Here is a 25,456-nt window from a genome sequence, read left to right on the forward strand (position 1 = left end):
CTATGTGACACATCACACAACCTTGTTTGCCTCAGTTTGTCATCTGTAAAAATGAGCTGGAGAAGGAAGTGGCAAACCACTCCAATATCTTTGCCAAGAAAACTCCAAATGGGGTCATAAACAATGAGACATGACTGAAAAATGACAACATATCTCTGGAACTATACTAGTTACTCAAGACACAAAGGCAAAATGAGCTTCAGGAAGCTTATAGTCTATGAGATATATAAAGGAATATGCAAAAATATTTTGGAAATAACACAAAGTGATGAAAGCAAAACCAAAAGAGAAAAATACTCACTAACCTTGATCATATAAGAGATGAAAAAGGTAATGAATGGATCTCCAACAGTAGTTGCTCAATGAAGTTGATTAATTGTATTGACATTCAATATTAAGCTTTAATAAGATACTTAATTTAAGAACAAATGAAAACAAGCAAGAAAGCCAACAAAACCATGTCTTCTCTCTGTGCAGGCTGCAGGTCCAATTATATCTAGGACACAGATTCCTATTGAGAAGGTGATGGGGATATAATATTCAATTTCTTGGAAACTACTTTCAGTAGAAACGTCAGCCACAGGAGGGCATATCTAGCCTGCTTAAGGAGTGCAGAGGCCAACTTCAAATGCATTGTATTCCCCTGCTTCCAACCTAGACTCTCTCCTTTGCCATAGACTAGCTTAATTAATGGTTCCTAGATCTCATGGTTCTTTCCCCATGGTTTTTTTTTTTTTTAATCACTCCCCCTCTCATTTGTTTTAATGTATTACTTTGAGGCTGGTGGACTAGCACCATGCAAAGTAGTATTGGGCAGGAGGAAATTCTCCAGCACAGCCTTTCCTCCTATGTCCATTCCCCAAAGAAAATAGTATTGCCCCTCTGTATTTATCTCCATACTTCGTCTCTCCAGAGGTATACTTCTCTTTTAAGAACTCTTGTGAAGATAAGACTAATGCTGAATCTCAGAGGGGTAACATCATCTTCCTCAACCCAATCCGGTGTGCGAGAAAGAGACTTTGACATCTACAGAATCTGGGGTCAAACTCTGGCTCTCCTCCTTTCTTACTAGATGGATGGGTGACCTTGAGCAACAATTTCATGTCACTGGGTCTGTTTTCTCATCTTAAAAATGAGTTTTATGACATGATCATTCAGTTTGTTTCCAGTCCTAAATCTGTGTCCCTAGGACACCTGAAGTTCTCTCAAGAGGTTGAGTGAAAAGCAAAAAAAAGGAAAGGTGAAGAAAGAAGAAAAATGGGGAAAAGAGGGAAAGAGAAGGGAGTGGGGGGGTAATAAGATGGAAAGAGAGAGAAATAGAGAAAAGTAAGAATAAGGGGAAGAAAGATAAGGGAAAATGGATGAGGTAGAAAGAGAGAGAAGGGGGGAAAAGAGAAAAAATGGAGAGAGCTAGAGAGTAGAGAAAGTTGAGGAGTGAGAAAGGGAAAGTAAGAGGCAAAAGTGGAAGGCTTGTTCCTGACTATCAAGGGAACCTGGGTCCTGCATCACCTCATTCTGGAGCATCTTTCTCTATACCCTCAGAAATCCACAGGGTCCAATTTCTTGGTATTGCCCTTTCATGAGGAGCAAAACGATGATTCAATATATCAAGAAGGAATTCCCAAGCAGATCTCTTTGATGTATTAGTAAAGTTCCATCCAGGTCACATCTTCATCTCACATGAATCCCACCCCTTTAAGAGAGTAAAGTAAACTCAAAAAGAAAAGGGGCCACTAAACCATACGTAAGTATTCCTGCAGCTCCATAATAACATTAGAAAACCACATATTAACTTCATCTATATTCTCCTGTACTTTTATATCTTTCATCAAATATATCCCAATTATATTTTATTCTGGTTTTGCCCCCACTCAGGAATGTTATAACTGCATGTTGCCTGGGCATAGTATATTTGACACGTTTGAAGAAATCCAACCTCCCCCAAGGGACAGAAGCAGGAGGGGAGGAGACCAGGAGAAGAGACAGAGTCTGATTCCTTCCCCAACAAGAAGAATCTGGAGAGCAGACCAAGGGTACACACATCAGCTAGCATGTCTTTTCCCAAACTTTATGAGAAAACAACTCTTGCCTTGCATAATGGTTTGGAAGATGCAGACAAAAGCATCCTTTCCTCCAGTCCATAGTCTCTCCCCATCCCTTGCGGACATGGATGGAGGGTGACAGAAATCCTGAGGTCTGAAGAAATCTTCTAGACATGAAAATGGTAGAGTGTATCCTTAGAAATGTCCTGGGACATTCTGTTCCCCAAAGCACAAAGGAAAAACAGAACAAACACTGGCTGTTTGTTGTTGCTGTGGTTTCCAGAACAGCAGAGGCAGACACTCTGGATGAGGACATTCCAGTCAAACAGCTCCTTGACTTCCAAAGATGTCCATCTACTGGGAGGTTGGGACTTGTATTTTTCCCCCTTTCTTTGTATCACCTAGCATCTGTGATGCACTTGTTCTAGGCACTGTGCTAACCTCTGGGGAATACAAGGCAAAAAAAAAAAATGCCTTTAAGTGCCTCCCTTCAAGGAGTTTACAATCCAGTGAGGGAGACAAGACATGAAAATTGGTACATACAATGTACATTCGGAGTAAATAAAGGGTAATCTCAGAGGGGAACCAGGAAAGATCCCGTTACAAGATGCAGAAGCCAAGCCTTAGAGGATGTCAGGGATTCTAAGAGACAGAGGGGAGGAGGAAAAGCATTCTACGTGTGTGACACAGCTTCTAACATCTAATTCTTAATGACTCTCTGATAATGGCTAGTCATTTCAGTGCTCAGTGTCCCAGGCATCTCTCTCAGATGATAAATTGTAGACAGGTAATTTGTTGTGGAAGCACATTAGTTGAGGGAGCAAGAGTGGCCTAGTGAATAGAGTTTGACTTAGAGTTGAGGAGATCCAGGTTCATATTCTTGATTTCCTCCTTTATAACACAAGGGGATGGATTCAGATGGCTTCCCTGGTCAGTTCCTACTCAAAATACATTATCCTATAACCCTTACAAAAATTGCATTATGAATTTTCATATCCTGATATTTAGACGTTACCCAAAGTATGATTCTATGTAGTGAGATGTTGATAGCCTGAGTCTTGAAGATGTGGTTAGCCCTATTCCCCAATACTACCTTGATGAAAGGAGAGAGGAGATAGAATAAAATGCTGGGGAGTGGGTGAGGATGGAAGCAGGTGAATGGCTGAGTTTCACCTTGTTCTCACTATAAACTGTGCTAAGGAGGTGCCTGACCTAATTCTTGGTAGGAACCACTGAAGCCTGTGGTATGCTTGGCACCTTCAGATACACTCACCATCAGGTTTGAGGCCTGGGTTCTGCAGCTGAATGTTGAGAATACAGTCCTTTCAAAACTGGGGATGAAGTGCCTAGGTTAGGAGGTTCTGACTCCAAGGGATAGTGAGTTCTTAAGATGGTGTGCAGAGAACCCCTATCAGTACTCCCTGTTTCTTACTCTCTTTGTCATGTTCTTCTGGCTAAAACCGCAAGATGGCCAAGACCTGCAAATATAATTCAAAATAAACCCAGAGAAAATGAACCTTGGAACTTGCTTAGCTCTGGCCAAGCATCACCCAACTTCAGGGAAAGGTCTCTGTTATGCCACTCAGGCAGTGTGAGAAGGAAGGTCCTTCTTCTCTTCCTAAATGAACTCCAAAAAAGTAAGAAAAGAAAGAAAAGGGAAGCAATGAAAGAAGGGGAAAGAAAAGACAGAAAAAGGGAAAGCAGGAAAGGAAGGAATTACCATTAACAAACTTAGCTTAGGAATGTAATGGACTCTGTCCCAGAAAGGTCCTTTCCATATGGGAAAGTTTAGTGATGCAAAAGGCAGGAAAATATTGGGTCTAAAGGAAAAGATTTATGGTAATTGTCAAATGATGTAAGATATTACTGCTATTGGAGATAAACATTTTATGTCTACGAGGAGGAAAGGAATTTTGTTTTAGTAAAACTACTAATATGTGTATGAAGAAACACAGTTTTGAAAGGGATTTGAGTAGTTTTGTTCAAATTAAATTTGAATTGTGATGTTAATATTAATCCTTCTTGTGAACAATGCAGAATGATGACTTTCTGATATAAAAATAATTTGATTGAGGGGGAAGAGGAGGGCGGGGGTGGTGATGCATGCCCTTGTTCCTGGCTACTAGGAAGTGAGCTTAGTGAACTGATTAAGCTCAGAATACTGGAGATGTACAAGCTAAGGCAATCAGGTATGAAAACTATGTGCAATATTAATATGATGAGCCCCCAAAAGTAGGAAGTTACCAGATTGCCTAAGAAGGTGCAAACTGGCCCAGGTCAGAAACTAGGCAGGTCAAATTGCCCATGCCAATCGGTAGCACAACCAGACATATGAATGGTTGCTATCCTTTGAGCCCTCATGCCATAGGGTGAGAAAGGAAAAAAAGAAAGAGAGGAAGGAAGGAAGGAAGGAAGGAAGGAAGGAAGGAAGGAAGGAAGGAAGGAAGGAAGGAAGGAAGGAAGGAAAGAAGGAAGGAAGGAAGGAAAGGAAGGAAAGGAAAGAAAAGGAAAGGATAGAAAGAAAAAAGGAAGGAAGACAGTATATCCCAAGATATGTTTAGATGAGTTAGACATAAGGGGTGTGATCATAATCAAAACAGGGAACCATGGAATATTTTACCTGTCAGATTTGTGAGTAAGGGAAGAATTTATTAACAACTAAAAGATAAGAATGCATTATTTTATGTGAAGTGGATAATTTTTATTACATCAAATTAAGAAAAGATTTTGTTCAAACAAAATCAACGCATCCAAGATTAAGAAGAAAGAAAAGTGGGAGCTAGGTGGCACACTGGATAGAGTGCTAGGCTTGGAATTAGGGAGACCTGAGTTCAAAAGTCAGCCTCAGACACTTACTAACTATGTGACCCCAGGCAAGTTACTTTAACCCTGTTTGCTTTAGTTTCCTCATTTGTAAAATGACCTGGAGAAGGAAATAGCAGTCTCCTAGTACCTTTAAGAAAACCTCCAACGGGTTCAAGAAGAGTCAGGCATAAATAAAACCAGAAGCAGAAGAAACAGAGAAAAAATTACAAATTTCTCTGGTAAAGGGCTCATGTCTCAAATATTATAGAGAACTGAGTCAAATTTATAAGAACATGCGTCACTCCCCAATAGGCAGCTTTCAGAAGAAATCAAAGTGATTTATAGTCACAGAAAAATTCTCTGAATCACTACTGATTAGAGAAATGTCAATTAAGCAACTCTAAGACACCATCTCCTACCTATAAGATTGGCTAATAGGACAGAAAAGCAAAATGGGAAATGTTGGAGGGAATGGGGAAAAATTCAAACACTTCCGTACTGTTGGTAGAGTTGTGAATTGATCAACCATTCTGTAGAGTAATGTGGAAATGTGGCCAAAGGGCTATTAAAACAGGCATACCCTTTGACCCAGCAGTACTACTAATAGATCTATATCCCAAGGACATCAAAGAAAAAAGAAATGGACCTATATATACATAAATCCTTGTAACTCCTCTTTTGTGGTGGCAAAGAATTAAAAATTCAGGAAATGCCAATCAATTAGAGAATGGCTAAATAAATTCTGGTATATGATTGTGATGGAAAACTACTGTTCTATGAAAAATGATGAACAAGATGATTTCAGAAAAACCTGAGGAGACTTTCAAGAACCAGTGCAAAGCGAAATGAGCAAAACCAGAATATTTTACACAGTAATAGCAACATTGTGTTATCATCAGCTGTGAATGCCTTATCTACTCCCAGCAATATAATGATCCAAGATCATTCCAAAGAACTTATGATGGAAAATGTTATCCATCTTCAGAGAAAGAACTGATGGGGTCTGAATGTAAGTTGAAACTTACTTTTTTTCTTTCTTCATTATTCTTGGGTTTTTTTATTTGTTTGTTTGTTTTTTTTTTTTTGCAACATGGCTAATATGGAAATATTTTGTAAGACTGTACATCCCTAAGAAAGAGGAAAGCAAGAAGGCAAAATGGCTCTCTGATGAGGTTTTACAAACAGCTGGGGAAAGAAGGAAAGTGAAAGTTAAAGGACAAAAGGAAAGATACTCAACTGAATGCAGAATTCCAGAGAATAGCAAGGACAGATAAAAACATTTTTTAATGAGAATGTAAGGAAATACAACAATAGAATGGGAAAGAGGAAATATCATTTCAAGAAAATGATATCAAGGGAATGTTTCATGCAAAAATGGATGTGACATAAAAAGTGGAAGGGACTTAACAAAAGCAGAAAAGATTAAGACTTGGAAAGAATGCACAAAGGAAAAAAAATGATCTTAATGTCACTGATAACTATGATGGTTACTGATCTAGAGTAAGACATCCTGGAGAATGAAGTCAAGTGGGTCTTAGGAAGTTTTACCAATAATAAGGTTAGTAAATAATGGAATTTTAGCTGAGCTATTTAAAATCCTTAAAGATGAAGCTGTTAAAGTTCTGCATTCAACATGCCAGTAAATTTGGAAAACTCAAGAGTGGTCATGGGATTGGAAAAGATCAATTCACATTCCAATCCTGAAAAGGGGCAATGATCAGGAATGTTCAAATTATTGAATAACTGTGTTCATTTCCCATGCCAGCCAAGATATGCCTAAGATTCTGAAAGCCAGGGTTCAGCATATGTAAACCAAGAATTACCAGAAGAGCAGATGATTTTCTAAGGGGGAGAGACAGTAGAGACCAACTAGCCAACATTGGCTGGATTATACAGAAAGCAAAGGAGTTCCAGAAAATCATCTACTTTTTCCTTCATTGACTACACTAAAACCTTTGACCTGTGTGAATCACAACAAAATGTGTCAAGTCCTCAAAGAGATGGGAGTGCCACATCATCTTACTTGTCTCCTGAGAAACCTGTATGTGGGCCAAGAAACAACAACTAGAACCAAACATAGAACAATTTACTAGTTTAAGATTGGAAAAGGAATACAGCAAGGCTGTATATTGTCACCTTATTTATTTAACTTATATGCAGTGTGTATCATGTGAAATTTGAGGCTGATTGAATCCAAAACTGAAATTAAGTTCCTGGGAAAAATGTCAACAATTTCATATATGTAGACATTGCCATTCTGATGGCAGAAAGTGAAGAATTAGGAAGCTTCTTGATGAAGGTTAAAGAGAAGTATAAAAGCTGACTTGAATCTTAACAACAACAACAACAACAAAAAAAAACCTAAGATCTTGGCAACTGATCCCATCATCTCCTGGCAAATAGAAGGAGAAGAAATATAAGTAGTGTCAGATTTTATATTGTTGGGTCCAAAGATCACAGAACATAGCAATTGCAATTGTGTCATTAAAAAATGCTTTCTCTTTTCAAGGAAAGCCCTGACAGATCAGGACAACATATTAAAAAGCAGAGCTATCACCTTTCTGACAAAGATCCATAGTCAAAACTACGCATTTTTGTTCTTTATTTCAGTAGTAATGAATGGGAAGAAGGCAGAAAATTTGGAACTCAAAGTTTTAAAAAACAAATATTAAAAATTTATTTTTATATGCAACTGGGAAATAAGATATACATGCAATGGGGTATAAAAATCTATCTTGCCCTTCAAGAAAGCAAAGGGGAAGGTGATGGGGGGATAATAAAAGGGAGGGGAGACTGGGGCAAGGAGTAATAAAAATTCATGCCACGTTGTGGGGAGGGGAAGACGGGGAAAGATTTTGAACTAAAAATCTTGTGGAAATGAATGTTGAAAACTACAAATAAATATCTACATTTAAATATGAGAGAGAAAGAGAGAGACAGAGACAGAAAAAAGAGAGTGTGCCTGGATACCATATTTCAATAATTCATTAAAGGAAATTGGCCAGATCTCTTAGACCCAGAGGGCAAAGTAAAAATGGAAAGAATCCAGCAGGCATCACCTGAAAGAAACCCTAAAATAAAATCCTTGGGAATGTCATAGCCAAAACCCAGAGTTATCAGGTCAAAGGAAAAATTACTGTAATCCCCTGCAAAGAAAAGTTCAAACGCAAAAGAATCGCATTCAGGATTGTACAACATTTAGGAGTCGTTAAAGGAAAACGAGTGGAGAGGATGGAATACAATATTTCAAACAGCAGATGATATAGTCTTCCAATGAAGAATAAGCTACTCAACCATATGGAAGAAAAATGAATCTTTAATGAAATAGAGGACTCCTGCACATTGCTGACGAAAAGACAGGAGCTGAGTCCATTCTCTGACTCACAAACAGGGAGTGGAAGAGGAACATAAAAAAGGGACTAATCACAAAGTGAGTGATCAGCTAAGAATTCATAGTGATGAAGTGCGTCCATTCCAATGGAGAAGGAGGAGGGCAAGGATGAGCTAAGCATCCCCCTTAGAACGGGGATGTGACTGGTCACGGAGGGTTCCCACCAAGATGAAAAGTTCTGGGAGGGCTTTTTGTTATGTTTTATGATTTTGGAAGAAGAAAGGGAAGGGAGAGAGGAAAGGGGAAGAACTGGGAAAGGAAATGGGAAGAAAGAAAGAGCTTTTCTCACATCAACAGCAGGCAAAAGCAGAAATCTGTACTTATGGGGGAGGCCATCAAAGAAACCTCACTCTGTACTGAATCAGAGCAAAGTGAGAAGAACTAGGAGAAAAATCCTACTATAACAATAATCTTGAGAAAAATGAACAGTTTTGAAAGATTTAAGAGCTCTCATTGATAGAAGCTGAAGAACTGATAACTTTGAATGCTCCCATTACCTCCTGACAGAAAGGTGCTGGATTGGATACACAGGAGGAGGCATGCCATCTTTGGACATTGCCAATGCAGCAATGTGTTTTGCATGACTATATATTTTTCAGGATTTTATTTATTTTCCTTTTCTCCCCAGTATGGGGTGAGCCATAAGGAAAGAGAATCACAGCATGTCAATTGAAAAATAAAGTTGAAAAAGAGAAAAATTGGTTTTCCTAAGATATTCTCAACCAGAAAACACTGGAGGAAAGATTGGAACTCAGGACCTTGCTACTGATTTCTCCATTGTACTTGCTGTTTCTCATAAAATGTCCAAAGTTTGTCCAAAAACATTCCTTTAAACCTTCCAGCCTTCCTTACTTCACTGTTTCTATGTGTAGAGTCACCTTTCACCCAGTTCCCCTCTTCCATGACAGTGGGATTATGTCTGACTTTTTCCCCAACTATTATACGTAACGTACTTTGTAAACCTTAAAGTCTTATATGAATATAGTTATCATCACTGCTACTCTTACGATGCCTAGTTTCTTCCTTCTCCTGTATTCCATCAGCTATCTGGCTCTTTATAATCCCTCTTTCCAACTCCTCCTGCATCTCTCCATTCCTCTCTATCCTCCTACTTTAATTCCATGGTCCATAAGCTCATTACATATCTGCTCCAAGGGTGGGGAACCTGCGGCCTTGAGTCCACATGTAGTCCTCTAGATCCTCACATGTGCCTCTTTGACTGAATCCCAATTTCAAAATAATTATATCAAGTTGGGATTCAGTCAAAGAGCTGCACTTGAGGACCTGGAGGGTCACCTGTGGCCTCAAAGCTGCAGGTTTCCCCACCCCTGGTTAGATTCTTCTAGTATTTATCTCAGTAGTCTTACTGCCTCCCAATTTCCATCCCGTAGAATGGGACATGTCACATTTTTTCCTCCAAATTCTCAGTCACTCTCTGTTTCTGCCTGGCATTCAAAGACCTCCCCAACACAAAAAGCAGCCTTACAGCAGATGATTCTGCTCTACTTACCCTAAGCTCCATCCAGACTGGACAAATGTTTTATCCCTTAAATTGGTATGGTACTATCTTTTCTCCATGCTCTTACTCACACTGCTTTCAACTACCAAAATATTCTTCTCCAAAACCCTGTATATACTGAATTCCTTGTTCAGCCATTTCCATCACATCTGTCTCTTCATTACCTCATTTGGAGTTTTCTTGGCAAAGATACTGGAGTGGTTTGCCATTTCCTTCTCCAGGTCAATTTACAGATGAGAGAACTGAGGTAAATGGGGTTAAGTGATTTGCCCAGGTTCACAGAGCTATTAAGTATCTGAGCCCATTTTTGAACTTAGAGAGATGAGTCTTCTTGATCCCAGGCTCAACGCTCTATCCATCACATGATCTAGTTGCTCCGACTGAATTCCCAGTCATCTTTAATGCCTGGCTCAGAGGACACAGGCTGTCTGAAGCTTTTCCTCAGTTCTCATTCCTACCTGGATCTCATTAGGTTTTTGTTTTGCCACTCTCATATTCACATATCGTGTAACATATACGTTCCACTTATTTCTCCTGGTGTATCAAACTCAAACTAGGCTCTAGGGTTTCTTGAGGACTAAGACTTTATCATGTGTTAATGTTACATATAGCAAAGAATGCTACATACAGGTGGAATTTAATTAAAGTATTTACCATTACTCTAGTTGTAGTTTTGCTTCCCAGAATGGTTCATCTCCCAAAAGTTTGACTGCAATCTGATAATCAAAAAGTATTTGAGAAAAAACCAATTGGCCACATGTTAATTCTTATATCTAACATTAATGATAAAAAGCAGGGAGAGGTCTGAGCATATGATCTCTTTGATGGATGGAACTCTCCATAGTCCTGTCACTGCCTTGAAATTTGGTTGGATGACTCAGAAGTTGTGACATGCCCAGGATCATATAGCTAGAATGGCCTAGATTAAATCTGAATTTTTAGGTCTGGAAGGGACTTCAGAGGTCATTGAGCCCCAGCCCCTCATTTCCTAGGTAAGGGAACAGGAACAGAATGATTGGTATTTGTGCAGCACCACCCAACCAGCAAGTGTTGGAGATGGGATTCGGAGGCAGAATGTGAACCCAGCTCTTTAAATAGTACATCATGTTGTCTTTGCTACCTGTCTTTTTACAGAGAAAATCATGTTCCCTTGACTTGTTTTCATTAAAGTGAGCTGGAATCCTTAGTTCCTGTGTGTTTGTTGATTCTTTTTTTTCACATATTTGGGGTAGAGTGGATAGACTGAGAAAAATGCCAAAGACGCTCCTTCCTGGAAGTCCAATTCTCTCTGAAAAGGTGGTGATTTCCAGCAGTGTTTTAAAATGAGGGACAAAGACAGGCATCCTGAGCCACTTTGAAAAGCCTTTATTGGGGAATCAAGGGAAGTTTTTGTTCAGCCTTACCATCCCATCCCTCTCACCAGCCCATTGCTCTCCAAGGCAGCTAATCAACCTAAGTTATGTTACAGCTCGCAGAGACTACAAAGAGGCTGGTGCCTGGCTTTTGTTCTTGAGATCACTAATAATAAAACACACAGTACATAGAATCGTAATAACATTCGTCTTTGAAGTCCCTCAGTCCTTTTAGAAGAAGAAAATCAATTTAATAACATTTGGACAATGGAACAGTCAGGCCATTCAATTGTACTGTCCTGATGAGCTGTGTCTGTAACCTCCAGATGCGTCTGAAGCTGGGAACCAGTGTTACAGTTCTATAGAAAGGTGGCATTCAAGGGATGTAGGAAAAGAGGAAGCTGGTGATCGGGCCATGAAAGATGCTCATATGTGGCCATCTATTCCCTTCATTGACTGCTGGCCTGCTCCTTTATTTTATTTTTTTGTCTTGAGATGGCTTTCCTGTTCAATGACTTTTTACACATGTAACCCCTCTTTCTAGCAAAAGAAGGGAGTAGAAAAGAAACAGAGAGACAGACAGACAGACAGAAACAAAGAGATACACACAGAGAGAGACAGAGACAGAAATAGAGACAGAGACAGAGATAAAAAGACAGAGACAGAGTGGCATGTGACAGAAATAGAAGAGCATGGCAGAGAGACACACATACCGAGAAGCAGACACATAGAGAAAGATTCAAGGCAGGCTCAAAGCGGAGTCTCGAGTTACTGCTCTGGCGTTCCCTTTTCTCCTTCCCCTCAGCATGTGGTCCATTCATTTATAGCAAACATTCATAGAATGCAATAGAAATATTTATCTTAGACAAAACTTGATATAAACATGCAGATAGCAAATAAGTGAGATATAAAGTTAGCAGTAAACCTCGAAGGGTGGTTGATGCCTGTTCTTCAGGCAACGTAAAGGGAGAGAGACGAGAAGAAGTAAGAAAGGGATAAATTCACCAGGTCCACAATAGCAAGATCCATGATGATAAATCACTAGTTAATTTGCTCAATGAGCCAGAAAAGGCTTACAGATGGGTGGATAGATGATATATGGTTGAGAGAAAGAGAGAGAGAGAAAGGGAGGAGGAAGGAGAGAGAAGGAAGGAAGGAAGGAAGGAAGGAAGGAAGGAAGGAAGGAAGGAAGGAAGGAAGGAAGGAAGGAAGGAAGGAAGGAAGGAAAAGAAAGCACATTTCTCAAGGACATCCACTTTGTGCCAGGCACTGTGTGAAATGCTGGGGATTCAAATACATTAAGCAGTACAGTTTCTGCCTGCAAAGAGCATGCATTCTAACGGTGGAAGATCATACTTGAATGGGAGCCCAAAAGGGACTCAGGGATATGCAGGCTGCAGGGTGGCATAACATGGGATGAACTAGAAAGTGGGGGGGGGGGGGCTGGATTGTGGCACAAGAGGGCAAAAAGCTTCTCTCTAAGGGCTGAGGGACTTAAGGATGGAGTCCAGGTTTCTGGTGCGGAGGTGATGGTCTGACTAGGGAAGGCCTATATTCACTCTGGTAACCATGTCCTTCCTTCGCAATTAGCCCATAGTTGGCCTGACAAGCAGGGGCTACAACGTTTCTAACTCCTCCCTCTCTGAACCTTCAATCTCTAATTCCAACTGGGAAAATACTACCCTTGTAGAAAATGCTGCCATGCTGACAAGGAACAACATGGTGACACACATAGCCATATGAAACAAGTTTAGAACTGGGGCAGAGGGGGAGAAAAGGAGAAAAATAAATGAGCTTCCTGTAGCTCTTTCTTCCTGCAGATATATTAACAGGTTTGACTCCCAAGAGAAGCCAGCATCATGTCTGGGCTCACTAGCTGCTTAAGGGAACCTCTCACTATTTGTGGAGTGAGTGACAACAGTACAACAATGGAAGGAACGACAACTTCCATTTTTAAAACCCTTTAAGCTTGCAAAGTATTTGACAAGATCTGCTGTATCACAAGGGCCTCATGAGGTAGGAACTACAGTAATCTCCCCAGCTTACAGAGATAAAGGGATCTAGCCCATATTGCCTCCCATTTCCCCTGTGGATATCTTGGAATACATCTCCTCCATTAGATTGTGAGCTCCTCTAAGGCATGAACTTTGCTTTTTCCCTTTTGTAGAGCCAGCCTTTATAATGGTATCTGGTATCTACTAAGAGCTTAGTAAATGCTTGCTGACTTGTTAGATCATTCCATCATTCAGAATGATATTAAAGGAAGTTTCTTTACTATTCAGGCACGTATTAGATATAAGGTAGTTTCTAAAATCCTGTTGGTTTCATTAATCACCTAACACCAAATGACTTTTATGTTTTGTTTTGTGTTTTTGTTTTTGAGTAAAGCTATAAAAAAGAGTCCTGCATTGGGCAGGGAGAGGGAATGGACTAGAAGTCCTCAAGGATCTCTTTGTTGCTCAGCATTCTGGGATTCTCTGAGGCAACTGTGTAATGTCACTAGACGTTAAAGGATGGCACGTGATAAAGGCACTGGCTGCCATCTCATGGTTTATGCATCCAGACATAAAATGCTCTTGAAGAACAACTCACTGCAATGACTAAATTTTTACTTTCATAGAATCCTGGTTAAATAATGCAACATTCTTTCTTCACTGAACTAACAAGGCTCAATCCCTTTAAACTTCTCTCAAAAGAACCCCTTTTTTCTCCCTTTGAAAATCTTGGTTAATCTTCTTTGAACCCACCTCAGTTTCTATACTTCCTTTTTGTGACTGGCAACAAGAATCCGATGTACTGTTCCAAGAGAATGAATATAGAAGAAAGGTTACGTGCACTCTAGAATTCTCAAGTACAGCTGTTTACCGCTGGGGCAAAGTGGCTGCACCCAGGAGCTGTCCAAGGCTGAAGTTCAAGACCAAGGTTCATGTCTCCAACTTAGGCTTATAAGGACACAGGGATGCTTACCGTGATTAAGTGTGGGAGACTGGTTTCTTTGCTCCTTCTCAGATCTTAGTGGATACCAAGTTTCTTTGAACTGACCTCAGATAATGTGTTCTTTTCATCCCTTGGATCCCCTAGAGGGTTTGCTGCAAGACTAGCTTTCATGTATCTGACTTTCCTCTTGCCTGGGAGTTCATTAGTCCATTTTGAATACTGCATTTGCTTCTCCTCTCATTTAATCTTCTGCCCCATAAGACTCACCTCTTTTTTTTTTTTTACTACTCAAAATATGACTCAATAAAGCTTTGTAATTCTGGGTTTGGATTGTGGACCTGAGTTCAAATTTCACCTCTGCCATGCAATACTTGTGTGACCTTCAGCAAGTGACAAATGTTCTATACCTCAGTTTCTTCATTTGTAAAATAAGAGCAGAGGGATGATTTCTCCAGCTTCCTGTGCTAAACTGATAACTATGTGATCCTTAAGCAGGGAAAGAAAATTTTAACACATAAGGATACCAGAAAAAAATAGCTAACACAAGAAATAAGTATGTATGTATGAATATTTATGGAAACTAACAATCATAAGGAAAAGGAAATAGGAGGGAGGGAACTACAAGCAGGAGAGACAATAAGCCAGAGATAATTGATGGAAAGTCAAGCTCAAAAAACTACTAGCAAGTCAATTTTGCTAGAGGATAGAGTATATGAAGGAATTATATGAAACGATTTTAGATAGATAAATTGGAACAAGGTGGTAAAGGGCTTTACATACCCAGTAGACACATTTATGCTTTATCCTCGAAGCAATATGGAGCAACTGATAGCTGAGTGAGTAGGGGAGTGAAAGGGTCAGATACATTCTCTAGGAAAATGATTCCAATGACTGCATAAAGAATAGATTGAGAAGCAAGTAGAACAGGTAGGAGGCCACTGCAAGAGTCTGAGAGGGATGTTACAATTTCAGAGGTGATCTGGTTTAGAACACGAAGAGACCTTAAAGGCAAAGAGGTCTCTGAAGAAGGTTAGAAGGCAGTTAGTTGGAGTGATGAAAAATATACTGAACTCAAAAACAGCAGAGTTCAAAGAGATGTTAGAGACCATTTATTTCAACCCTCTCACGTTTCAGATGAGGACGCTGAGGCAAAGAGAGTCAACATCAGACATAGGAATGAGTGGGACTTGAGTTCAAATTCTGCTGCAGAAATTTACTAATGGTGCAACCCTAGGCAAACCACTTAACCCCCATTTTAATCAGTTCTCTCATTTGGGGGATAATAATGCCACTTCCCTTGTAGGATTATTATGAGGATCAAATGTGATAACACATATCAAGAATTCTGCACAGTGCCTAGCACACAGGAGGCACTTAACAAATTGTTTCCTTTCTCTCCTCCTTCTTTCCCCTGGGATAGGGAAGAGAAGGTAGAGTGGCAGCCAGAGACACCTCTGAATTTGTCACCTCCCCAAAGTGCCCTTTTGCTACAGAAATGGACTATGTGTCTCATTGATGCTACTATGATAAAAAGATGATGAAACCACACTTCATGGAATGCTGATGCTTGCAGGGTCCTGTATCCAATTAATCCATGAAACTACCTGGCATGAAATCAATAACATTCATCTAGAGAGAGGATGGCTTTGGGGTTTGGCTAAAGAAATCTGACTCTGCCCTTAGCTGATTCCTCTAAGAAAGGACAAGAGCTTCGGAATATCTATTTAGATGACTCCTCTCCCCCAAGCACATCCCTGTGGCTGGGATTTATGTGGCTCTGCATGGGACAATCAACCAAAAAGAATATTCAGTGTGAAGAAATCAACCTCTTAAAGGTTTCACATATTTACTTGTAAATGTTTCATTGTAATGTTTCAAAAATATTCAAGGTATACATGCAAAAGATCCAGTATGGCAACTCTGTCTAGCAGGGCAGACAGTGCATAAGTATGGCTTCTCTAATATATAAATTCTAGGTTGCTGCCCAGGAACTCAGAAAGCTAAGTGACTTGCCCAGGGTCACACAATTATAATCTGAGGCAGGATTCAAATTCAGGTCTTCCTGACTTCAAGTCCAATATTTTATCAACCTATAGAGCTGACAAAGGAGTATTTGAACCCGGGTCTTCCTGTCTCAAGCTCAGAATTTTCTTCACTATACCATAAGTATTTCAGCCCATATTTACTCAAGTCATTTCCTAGTTCTATTAGACATATATGCTTGTTAATTCATTCATGCAAAAATTCAACAAGACTATACCGGATAACTGCAACGTGTCTAGCACTGTGCTGAGTGGCATGAGAATACAGAGTATATACCAATGTCCCTGCCCACAAATGGCTTCTAAGCTAATTAATAAACCACAAAAGACAGAAGAAAATGACTAAAGGATGCCAGCTAAAGATGTAAATAAAGATATGGGGATTGAATCCAAATACCATGATGGGAGAGGCAGCATGGAACAGAAGATCTCTGGATTTGGAGTCAGATGGCATGGATTCAGACCCTGACCAGGTCAAGTAACCTCTCTGGGCCTCTATTTGTGCATCCTGAAAACTAAATGGTTGGACTAGGTGATGTTGTAAGGTCACATCTAGCCCTCAATCTATGATCCTGCGTGGGATGTTAGACAAGTCATTTATCCTCCCTGGGTCTCAAGATTACATGGCTTCTTAGATCCCTTCCAGCTATAGATCTGTGATCCTATTGACTTGTATTATAAACCCACAGGAATAACCAAGGGGTTACCATTGTTCTAGAAAATGTGTGTGGTTAGTCAATAATTATTAGTGCAGCTATAAGAAGAGGCACAAAACATTGAAATGATGCTTTGAGATCTCATTTCAAACAATGTATCACTATAATGAACTTCTATAAAGGTAGCAGGCACACCAGTCTGGCAAAGAGTCAGGAATCCTGGGTCCAGCATGAGTGAGAATCATAAAGGCTCAATAGGAAACAGGACAGTTTCCAGAAAGCCACCAAGAACCCCATTGCAGAGCAGAGTTGTCCCTGTGGTCACAGATGGAGTAGGCACAGAATTGAAGAATGGGGATTAACTGGTTTTAGCCAGACCCAGTTGTACCACAGCACAACTCATAGAGGCATGTTTTACTGAGTCCATGTGATTAGGATGTGTGGTTCTCCATAATTCCAACCCAGTGAGTACAAAAAGCTAACTTTACTTTCCAAGATGATACATCATTGCTATCTGTATTGAGCCAATAACTAATGACAATAGGAAAAAAACAATCAACAAAGGATTTTTCATTTATTTTCATTTCTCATCAGAAAGCTGGCTTTAACATTTGGCAGTGAATGACTAAATTCTGTCTGTTATTCTGATATCCCAGAGATTGAACTAGCCAGAATCAGAGCACATCCAAGGCTGATTAGGTGATATCTTTCAGAGAGTAATTATTTTAAACAAAGCTAAGTTTTCACTTCTCTCTAATAACAGTCTCTTACTTTCACGCAATCCCTCTCTAGAATCTGCTCCATCCCCTGTTACCATTTGTCAGATTCAATTTCCATCTATTCAGTTCAATTCAATTGTTTCATTCACATAGCTGAAGTCTCACACTTCACACAAAACACACAGGTTTTGGGCAACAAAAATAGTCAGTATAAGAAATTACATGTCATAGTAAGATTAAACCAACATACAGAGTTATCTCACAGAAATGTCGAGTTTAGAAAACAAGGGATTTTACTTGTTGTTTTTAAAGAAATAATAGTGTGGCTCGCTGCATTGACTTACCTTCCTTTCTGGCCAATTATATTTCGCAAAGATTGTATCATAGGTGTCTACAGCCCCATCAGTAATGAGCATTATTGCCTGGCTGCAAATGCTTCCCTGTCCAGTGTGATTGAACTGTGGAAAGAAATAAGTGTTGAGTTAAAGTGCATTCTGGAAAGACGAATATGTGAGTTAGTCCAGAGAAAAGCATAGGAAAGAATGAGATGAAGCCTCCTCGAATGGAAGGATACTTGTGAATCCCCTGGAAATTTCAAGAACTCCTATGCTAAGTCCTACATGAAACATGATTATATTGAATGTGAACAACAAAATTGATGACAGCTGGAATGGGAGATGAGGCAAGCATGTGGTCCAGTGGATGAAGTACCAGGCCTGGAGTCAGGAAGACCTGAATTAAACTCTGCCCCATACACTTACTAACTGTGTGACCCTGGGCAATTCCTTCAACTGCTAACTGCCTCAGTTTCCTCATCTATAAAATGGGGGAAATTATACCACTTACTTTCAAGATTGTTGTGAGGGCCAAGTGAGATATCACAGAGCCTGGCACATAGTAGGTACCATGTAAATGTCAGCTATTATTATTGTTACTGTTGTTATAATTATTGAGAGTTGAACCTTCCCTCATAGAATGTAAGCTCCTAAAACTCAGAGATGGATTCATTTATTTCAGAACTTTCAGCACCTGGGGTTTCTTTGAAATAAGAAATTCTCAATGAGGGAACATCCTCTAGCAATACAGAGGGACTAAGGGTCCTGCCTAGGGCCGAACAAGCAGCAGGCATTATAAGTGGGACTCAGACCTGGGGTTTCCTGGTTTTGAGGCCAGCTCTCTTTCTGTTCTGTATTTACCTTACACTGTCTCTCACACAGGAGGCATTTAATAATTGTTTATTGAATTGAATCTAAGACCCTCTAATTTTAATGTCAGAGTGGATTCCAGATACAGTTAACTTTTTTTCTTATCTTAGAATATTAGAATGTAAGTTCTTGAAGTAGAGATTGTTTTTATAATTCGTATTTTTTTATGCTCAGCACCTGGAACAGTGCCTGTCACATAAATGCTTGTGAATTAATTGTCAGCTCTTCAAAATATGGCCATGTAGGAATATAATCTAAGTCAATCCCCAAAGCATTTATTAAGCATCCATCATGTACAAGACACTCTTTTAAGAACTAGGGATACAAAAAAGAGAGACAAAGCAAGAAAGGAAACAACATGAAAACAAGAAAAGGAAAGAAGGAAAGAGGAAGGAAGAAGGGAAGGAAGGAAGGTAGGAAGGAAAGAAGGAAAGAAGAAAGGAGGGAGAGAGGGAGGGAGGGAAGAAAGGAAGGAAGGACAGAAAGAGAGAAAGGGAGAAAAAGAAAGTCTATGACCTTAAAGAGAATATATTTTGCTAAGGTGATAAAAACATGTAAACAGATTGCTATACTACTAGGCTTATAGACCAAGGAGGTAGCTGACAGAAAAAGTGCCCAAGCGCACCAAAGTATTCAGAGCAGCACTTTTTTTTAGTAGCCAAGAGCTGAAAACAAAGTAGATGCCCATTGATTGGGAAATGGCTGACCAAACTATGGGATCTAAATGTAATAGGATCTCATGATGCTGTAAGAATTGCTGAAAATGGTGAATACAAAGAAGCCTGGGAAGAAGCACATGGAGTAATTCGCAGTGGAGCAAACAGAGCTAAGAAAGTGATATCCTCTGTATGATGACTGTTGTTGCCCCACCATTTTTCAATCATGCCCAACTCTTTGAGACCCCGTTGGGGGTTTTCTTGACAGAGATACTGGAGTGGGTTGCCATTCCCCTTTCCAGCTCATTTTCACAGATGAGAAACGGAATCAAACAGGGTTCAGTGACTTATCCAGAGTCACACAGTATATGCCTGAGTTGGATTGGAATCATTGAAGATGAGTCTTCCTAGTTCCAAAAACAGTACTCTATTCTCTGTGTCATCTACCTTCATATAATGACTACGAGAAGGAAAGTGGAAAAAACAAAAACAAATTCATCATCACCGAACTCTAAGAAATTGTAACAATCCATCTTTCCCCAAGAAGGCACTCTCCTGATATATTGCAGAGGTGGGGGTCTATGTATATAAAGCACTACATAGGTCAGATTTTTCAATATTGTTCTTAACTTGACAGAATTGTTCTGCTTTCCTCCCCCTTTTTATTATTTCTTATAAATAAAGGACCTCTAACATGGGTATGGGAGAAGTATACATTTGTGAACAGATTTGAAAAAAACATGAAATATCAATACTTTTTAAACAAATTATATGCATATTTGTAAAAAATGAAAATGAGTAAGAGAGAGAGAGAGCATTAACTAGGGGAAAGGGAAAGCTTCCTAAAGGAAGTAGTACATAAGCTGAGCATCAAAGAAGGGAGGGATTCCAAGAAATCCAGATGAGCATGAAGTACATTCCAGGCATGAAGAGATAGCAAATGCAAAGACATACCAATGAGAGATGAGATGCTGAGTTTGGAGAAGAGCAAATGGACCAGTTTGGCTGGAATTCAGAGAGCATGAAAGGAAGTTATGTGCAAGAAAATATTCAGCCAATAATATCTGGCATAGAGGAAATGATTTATAAATACTTGTTGAGTGATGATGAGCCCACCCTATGGACATGGATTTTATGGATGGAGAGATTTCTAACATAAAAATCTACCTAAGAAAGATAAATAAGGGCCTAACATGAAATACAAACAAGCTATTTCTGGATGGACAGAGACTGTCCTTACAGGGAAAATAAGAGAATGTCTTGACCTCAAGTGTGTCACAAAGGCAAGCCATTCAAATGAGAAATCTACCTCTCTGCATTTTAGAGCCTAAACGTCATGATCCACAAGATGTCCTGGTGCAGATTTCATTAGTCACTGATTCAAGGAACTTTCGAATGTGTTGCTCTCCAACTCACCCCAATGGTTTTAATTCAAGGAGAATTCTTCTCCTATAGCAAGGACAGATTGCTTCTGGTCCTAAGGTCATGTCACCTCCTTCCAAGCTGCACATGTGGCCCTTGAGGAAAGTTAAGACAAAAACGTCCTGGAGGTAGGGATCCAGTGATTGAACATGATGGTTTGTTCTCTGAAAGAAGCCAAAGCACCAGACAACAGGAAGCCATGGAAGCTCCCAGCCTTGGGCAAGATGACTGCTCTTTAACTAGTTTACAAAACAAGCTTTAGTAGTTTTTACTTTCACCACTTGTCTTCCTTCTACCTGAAGCTTTTCATCAGAGTTTAACCTTGCAATGACTTCACAATGAGCCTTTCAGAAAGTGGATGGATAAAGAGCTCCTTTTTCCTTGGACGTTGGAGCCCACACTGGGGTATGTGGGGTGTTCAGGGAGGACTAGCACCTGTGGTGGGAGGGCTTGTGGAGCTCATTACAGGGCTGCTCATCAACCTTTGAGATGTCATCGGTCCTCTTCTGAAGGACGCGCAATGATGGTGTCCACACTGGGACAAAGAGATCCTAAGGTGTAAATAGAACACAGATGCACTCTAAGGGTGTGTGGTCATCCACTCTCAGGGTGTGTGTTCATCCTCCATTGTGGAAGAAGACCATGCCATTAGGGAACTGATGACATGACTTGTACTTGACTTTGTTTTGAGTGAGGGAGGGCTGTGCAGGTCACCAGCCTCACTTCTCCTCCAAAGCCATCTGAATGCAGTGACCAGATATTCATCAGGATGACTGGAGATGACCCAGGATGAGGCAACTGGGGTCAAGTGACTTGCCCAAGGCCACACAGCTAGTGAGTGTTAAGTGTCTGAGGCAAGATTTGAACTCAGGCCCTCCTGACTCTTGCACTGATGCTCTGTCTACTGCACTACCTAGCTGCCCTGGGCCTCTCAGATTATTTAGCATCTGGCTACCTGTGTCACCTAGGAGCAAATGTGGTATAAAGCCACTACCCCCTCTCAGACAGGAGCATGACCCTGACACCAACTAAAAATGCAGGCCCTGGCTATCCTTGGGCTGGATCAACTAGCCTTAATAATGGCCCAGTGAACCGAGAAGTCATCAGAGAGGGGGTTTTATGTAACTTGTTTGGAAAGAAATGCCCTGGAAAATTCTCTCATTTAAAAAGGATACTTTTCTTCCTTATTTCCCTAGAGATCCGAAGAAAGGAGAAGGGCAGAAGAGGCTGTTCAAGCTGTATGTTTTTTTAAAACATTCTCTCCTCTGCCTGAGACCACATTATTCTACATAGAAATCTGCTGTTTGAGTATTTTGAAGAATGCAATTACATTCAAATGCTTTGATGAGCAATATCTCTTCTCTTCATATTTGTCTAGAACGTTTTTATTGAATAGCAAGAATGATGAAAGTGTTTTCCATAATAATAACGACGACAAGAACTCTATGATGAACAACAATTAACTCAGTGATTCATCAGTTAGAAGGGAAAATTTCAATGCATGCTGACATTTACAGAGTTTGGTTGTGATTAACCATCGTTGAAATGTCACAGAATTTTACTTAATTGGCTAAGAAAAAAATTTAAGGTAATCACGGCAAAGATGGTATTCAGTCCTAGGAAAGATAATTGCTGTTGTCACATGACAAAGTAGGTACTAACTAGCAAAGCCAGCTATTCCCGATGCCTACCAAATGCCATGAATACAGCACAAATCAGTGGCTGGAAGGAGCTCAGAAGCGCATTCCTACGCTCTTTTCAAAGATGTGAGTCTCTACAACTACAAATCTTTGAGTGAGCTAAGCCAGCATAGAATGCAAACTGCAGGTAATTTCAAGACACAATTTACTTAGTTTAATTACTCTAACCCCTGACCATCCTCAAAGGCCAGCCAGAATTTCAATTGTACATCATTGTGTGTGTGAGAGTAGGGCAGCAGTAACTCCATAGAAATGAATATGAGTGTTTAAAGGTTGTATTGATGAAGCAGAAAACAGATAAACCAAGATATTTCATGGAAAATTAACTAGCTCTGTGCTCATCAAAAGGCATTACTGGTAAAAAGGACAGATGAGTGAGGACATGCTGTGATACACAGTACAGTAGATAGTAAACCTGCAGAAGAAAAGATGCTTGTACTCAATAGACTTACCCTCAGTTTACATCAAACAGAGCCTTTAGAACTCATACAGGACTTTATTATTTTAATCTGGAATATGTTGGACAACCCACTACTGTTGAGTCATTGGGCGGTCAAAAGACAGCTAGCTCTGGAATCAAAGGACCTGGGGCCAAGAATTTCTGTTTTTCCAGTTACTATCTAGGTGACTTTGGGCAAAGTTCCTGACCTCTCTGGGCTTCTTCTGCCTCATTTGGAAAATTCAGGAGTTGAATAAGATTAATCCCAAAGGTCTCTTCTATTTCAAAACATATGATATTAAGCTTCTTCCTATGAGAGGTTTGTAATTCATTGATTGGGTTATCAAATATATGTGTGTATGTGTATATACTCAGATGTACACATGCATGTGCACATACATATATGTATGCGAATGTGTATATATATATGCATGTGTACACATATAAATGTATATAGTATGTAAATATGTCTAAATCTATCATAGACCTGTCTTTGTGTAGAAAGATATGTATATGTGTGGAGAGAGAGAGAGAGAGAGAGAGAGAGAGAGAGAGAGAGAGAATACAGAAAAGGAAAGGGAATGTTATTAATCAGTTGATAGAAAGGATTTATTAAGCAGCTATTATGTGTCAGGTACCCTGTTAGGCATTGCAGATATTTCCAAGGAGTTTGCATTATAAAAAAGTAGAGAAGTATAGAAATATAAATGAGTGTAACACTTAAATATAAAGTGAATAAACACAAATCTATACACACAGAGATAATAGTTAAATAAAAGGTGTTTTGAGAGGTAGGAATCTGCAGTTTGGAGGGAGTGGGATCTGGAAAAGTTTCATGTGGAAGATAGTGATGGAGACGCATCATAAAAGAACACAGGGACTTCTGGAGGTGAAGGTAAGGAGGGAGAATATTCTAGGCATGAGGAATGGCCAATGGGATAGTGCAAAGGGATGGAGATGGAAGATGGAATGTCATGTGTAAAGAACAAGTTAAGATGCACACTTTGTTATGAATGCATGAGAGGGCATATACTCATATACAGTTATCTTTGAAGAGCATGGCAAAGTCCCAAGCCTTCAGAGACTCTGTAATGGAAATTGAAATGGGAATAACTTTCCCATTCACTAATAGGTCCATGAGCCCTGCCTGGGTCTCATGGGAGTCCAAATCACATGGAGCCTGTGGTAGGAGGAGCTTGCTGAGGGGTGGAACAGGAAGAAGCAGAGCTAGAGCAGAGCTGAGAGAAGTTTAGTCATGAGAGGAGTCAGAGCTAGGAAAGATGCAGGCAAGCAGGCAGCAGGCTAGCATGAGTGAAAGAGCTTATTTGTAATTTTTTTAAGGGAACTGCTTTGTGGGCAGCCTAGCATGAGGAAGGATTGGGGATGGTGTTGTCCTCTGCATTGTTGTCATGTCCAGATTTTTGTTGCTATGATGGATTTGGCTTTCTCATGTTAGGATTTGGCTTTCTGATGTCTGAATAAGTGTTTTGATTCTGTCTTCCATGTGGAGAGTCAATTGTATTTCATGAATCAAAATTGTGTCAGGATATTCATAGCCATAGGCTCTGTGAATATGGCATTGGTGCTACCGAATCACATGAGTTTAGAGTTGAAAGGGACATCAACAGGCATCTAATCCAAGCAATAATAAATAGCTCATTTACAACATACCCATCAACTAACTTCTAAATGACCACCCCCTGAGACAGCCATTAGGAATTATTCAAAAATGTTTCCCTTTCAGGTGACAACCTGAGATTCTTCCATGGTCCAGTTATTTCTTTAAGTCTTTTAGGTTTTACAGCATTTGATTCTCCTAAGAAACTGTAAATATTTCTTAGAAGGGTAATATTTCTTCCCCCAGTTAACTCATTACAAGAGAATAGTTAAGGTGTAAAAGTGAGTGAACTAGATTCTTGGCAAAGGAATAGAGAGTATATTAGACACCAGGAGACTGTAGATAGAGTTGTTAAAAACAAACAAAACATTTTTCCCAAACCGGATCTCAAAGGTCAATTTCTACATGAAGCTTTTCCTCATCATCCCAGTTGCTAATGCCCTGCTCCCTTCAGACTGAATCCGTTTGGCATCTATTTAGCATGTAGATATTTTTGCATACGTTGCACCCTTTGATAAAATGGAAGTTTCTTAATGGAGAAACAATTTCATTTTTGTTTTTGGCACAGTGACTAACAACTTGCTGCTTAATAAATACTGGTCAGTGGATTGGGTTGAAATTTTCCAAATCTGGTCTTTTAAAGTAGGTAAGAGGTGAAAAAAAAGCTACCCACTGAGATCTACACAATACCCCCCAAAAATGATGGGCACAGCACTAGAAAATGAACAGAGAGAGAGAGACAGACAGACAGATAAAGAGAGAGACAGACAGACAGACAGACAGCATTAAAATCCATGACCTCAGATGTCTATACATGAGTGAGCAGAATATGGTTAATAAATAGATTGAACTAGAGGAAGTAAATTTGATGTCGTAAGTGTCACTGTAATATGACTGAATAGGAGAGGAATCCAGTTCTGGAAGGGTATGCCTTATTCAGAAGGACACGACAG

The 25,456-nt window shown here is 39.8% G+C and overlaps 1 protein-coding gene across 2 annotated transcripts in view; it reads right to left on the reverse strand.

The window, feature by feature from the left end:
* Positions 1 to 25,456, reverse strand: part of CACNA2D3 (calcium voltage-gated channel auxiliary subunit alpha2delta 3) — a 1,103,218-nt gene that overhangs the window by 527,260 nt on the left and 550,502 nt on the right. For both annotated transcript variants that reach the window (XM_072599035.1, XM_072599036.1), the window contains exon 11: positions 17,808 to 17,921. In XM_072599035.1, the coding sequence (XP_072455136.1) occupies positions 17,808 to 17,921 (114 nt within the window). The remainder of the gene's footprint in view (positions 1 to 17,807; positions 17,922 to 25,456) is intronic.

This window comes from Notamacropus eugenii, chromosome 3 (assembly GCF_028372415.1).
Source record: "Notamacropus eugenii isolate mMacEug1 chromosome 3, mMacEug1.pri_v2, whole genome shotgun sequence".
Classification (NCBI taxonomy): Eukaryota; Metazoa; Chordata; class Mammalia; order Diprotodontia; family Macropodidae; genus Notamacropus; species Notamacropus eugenii.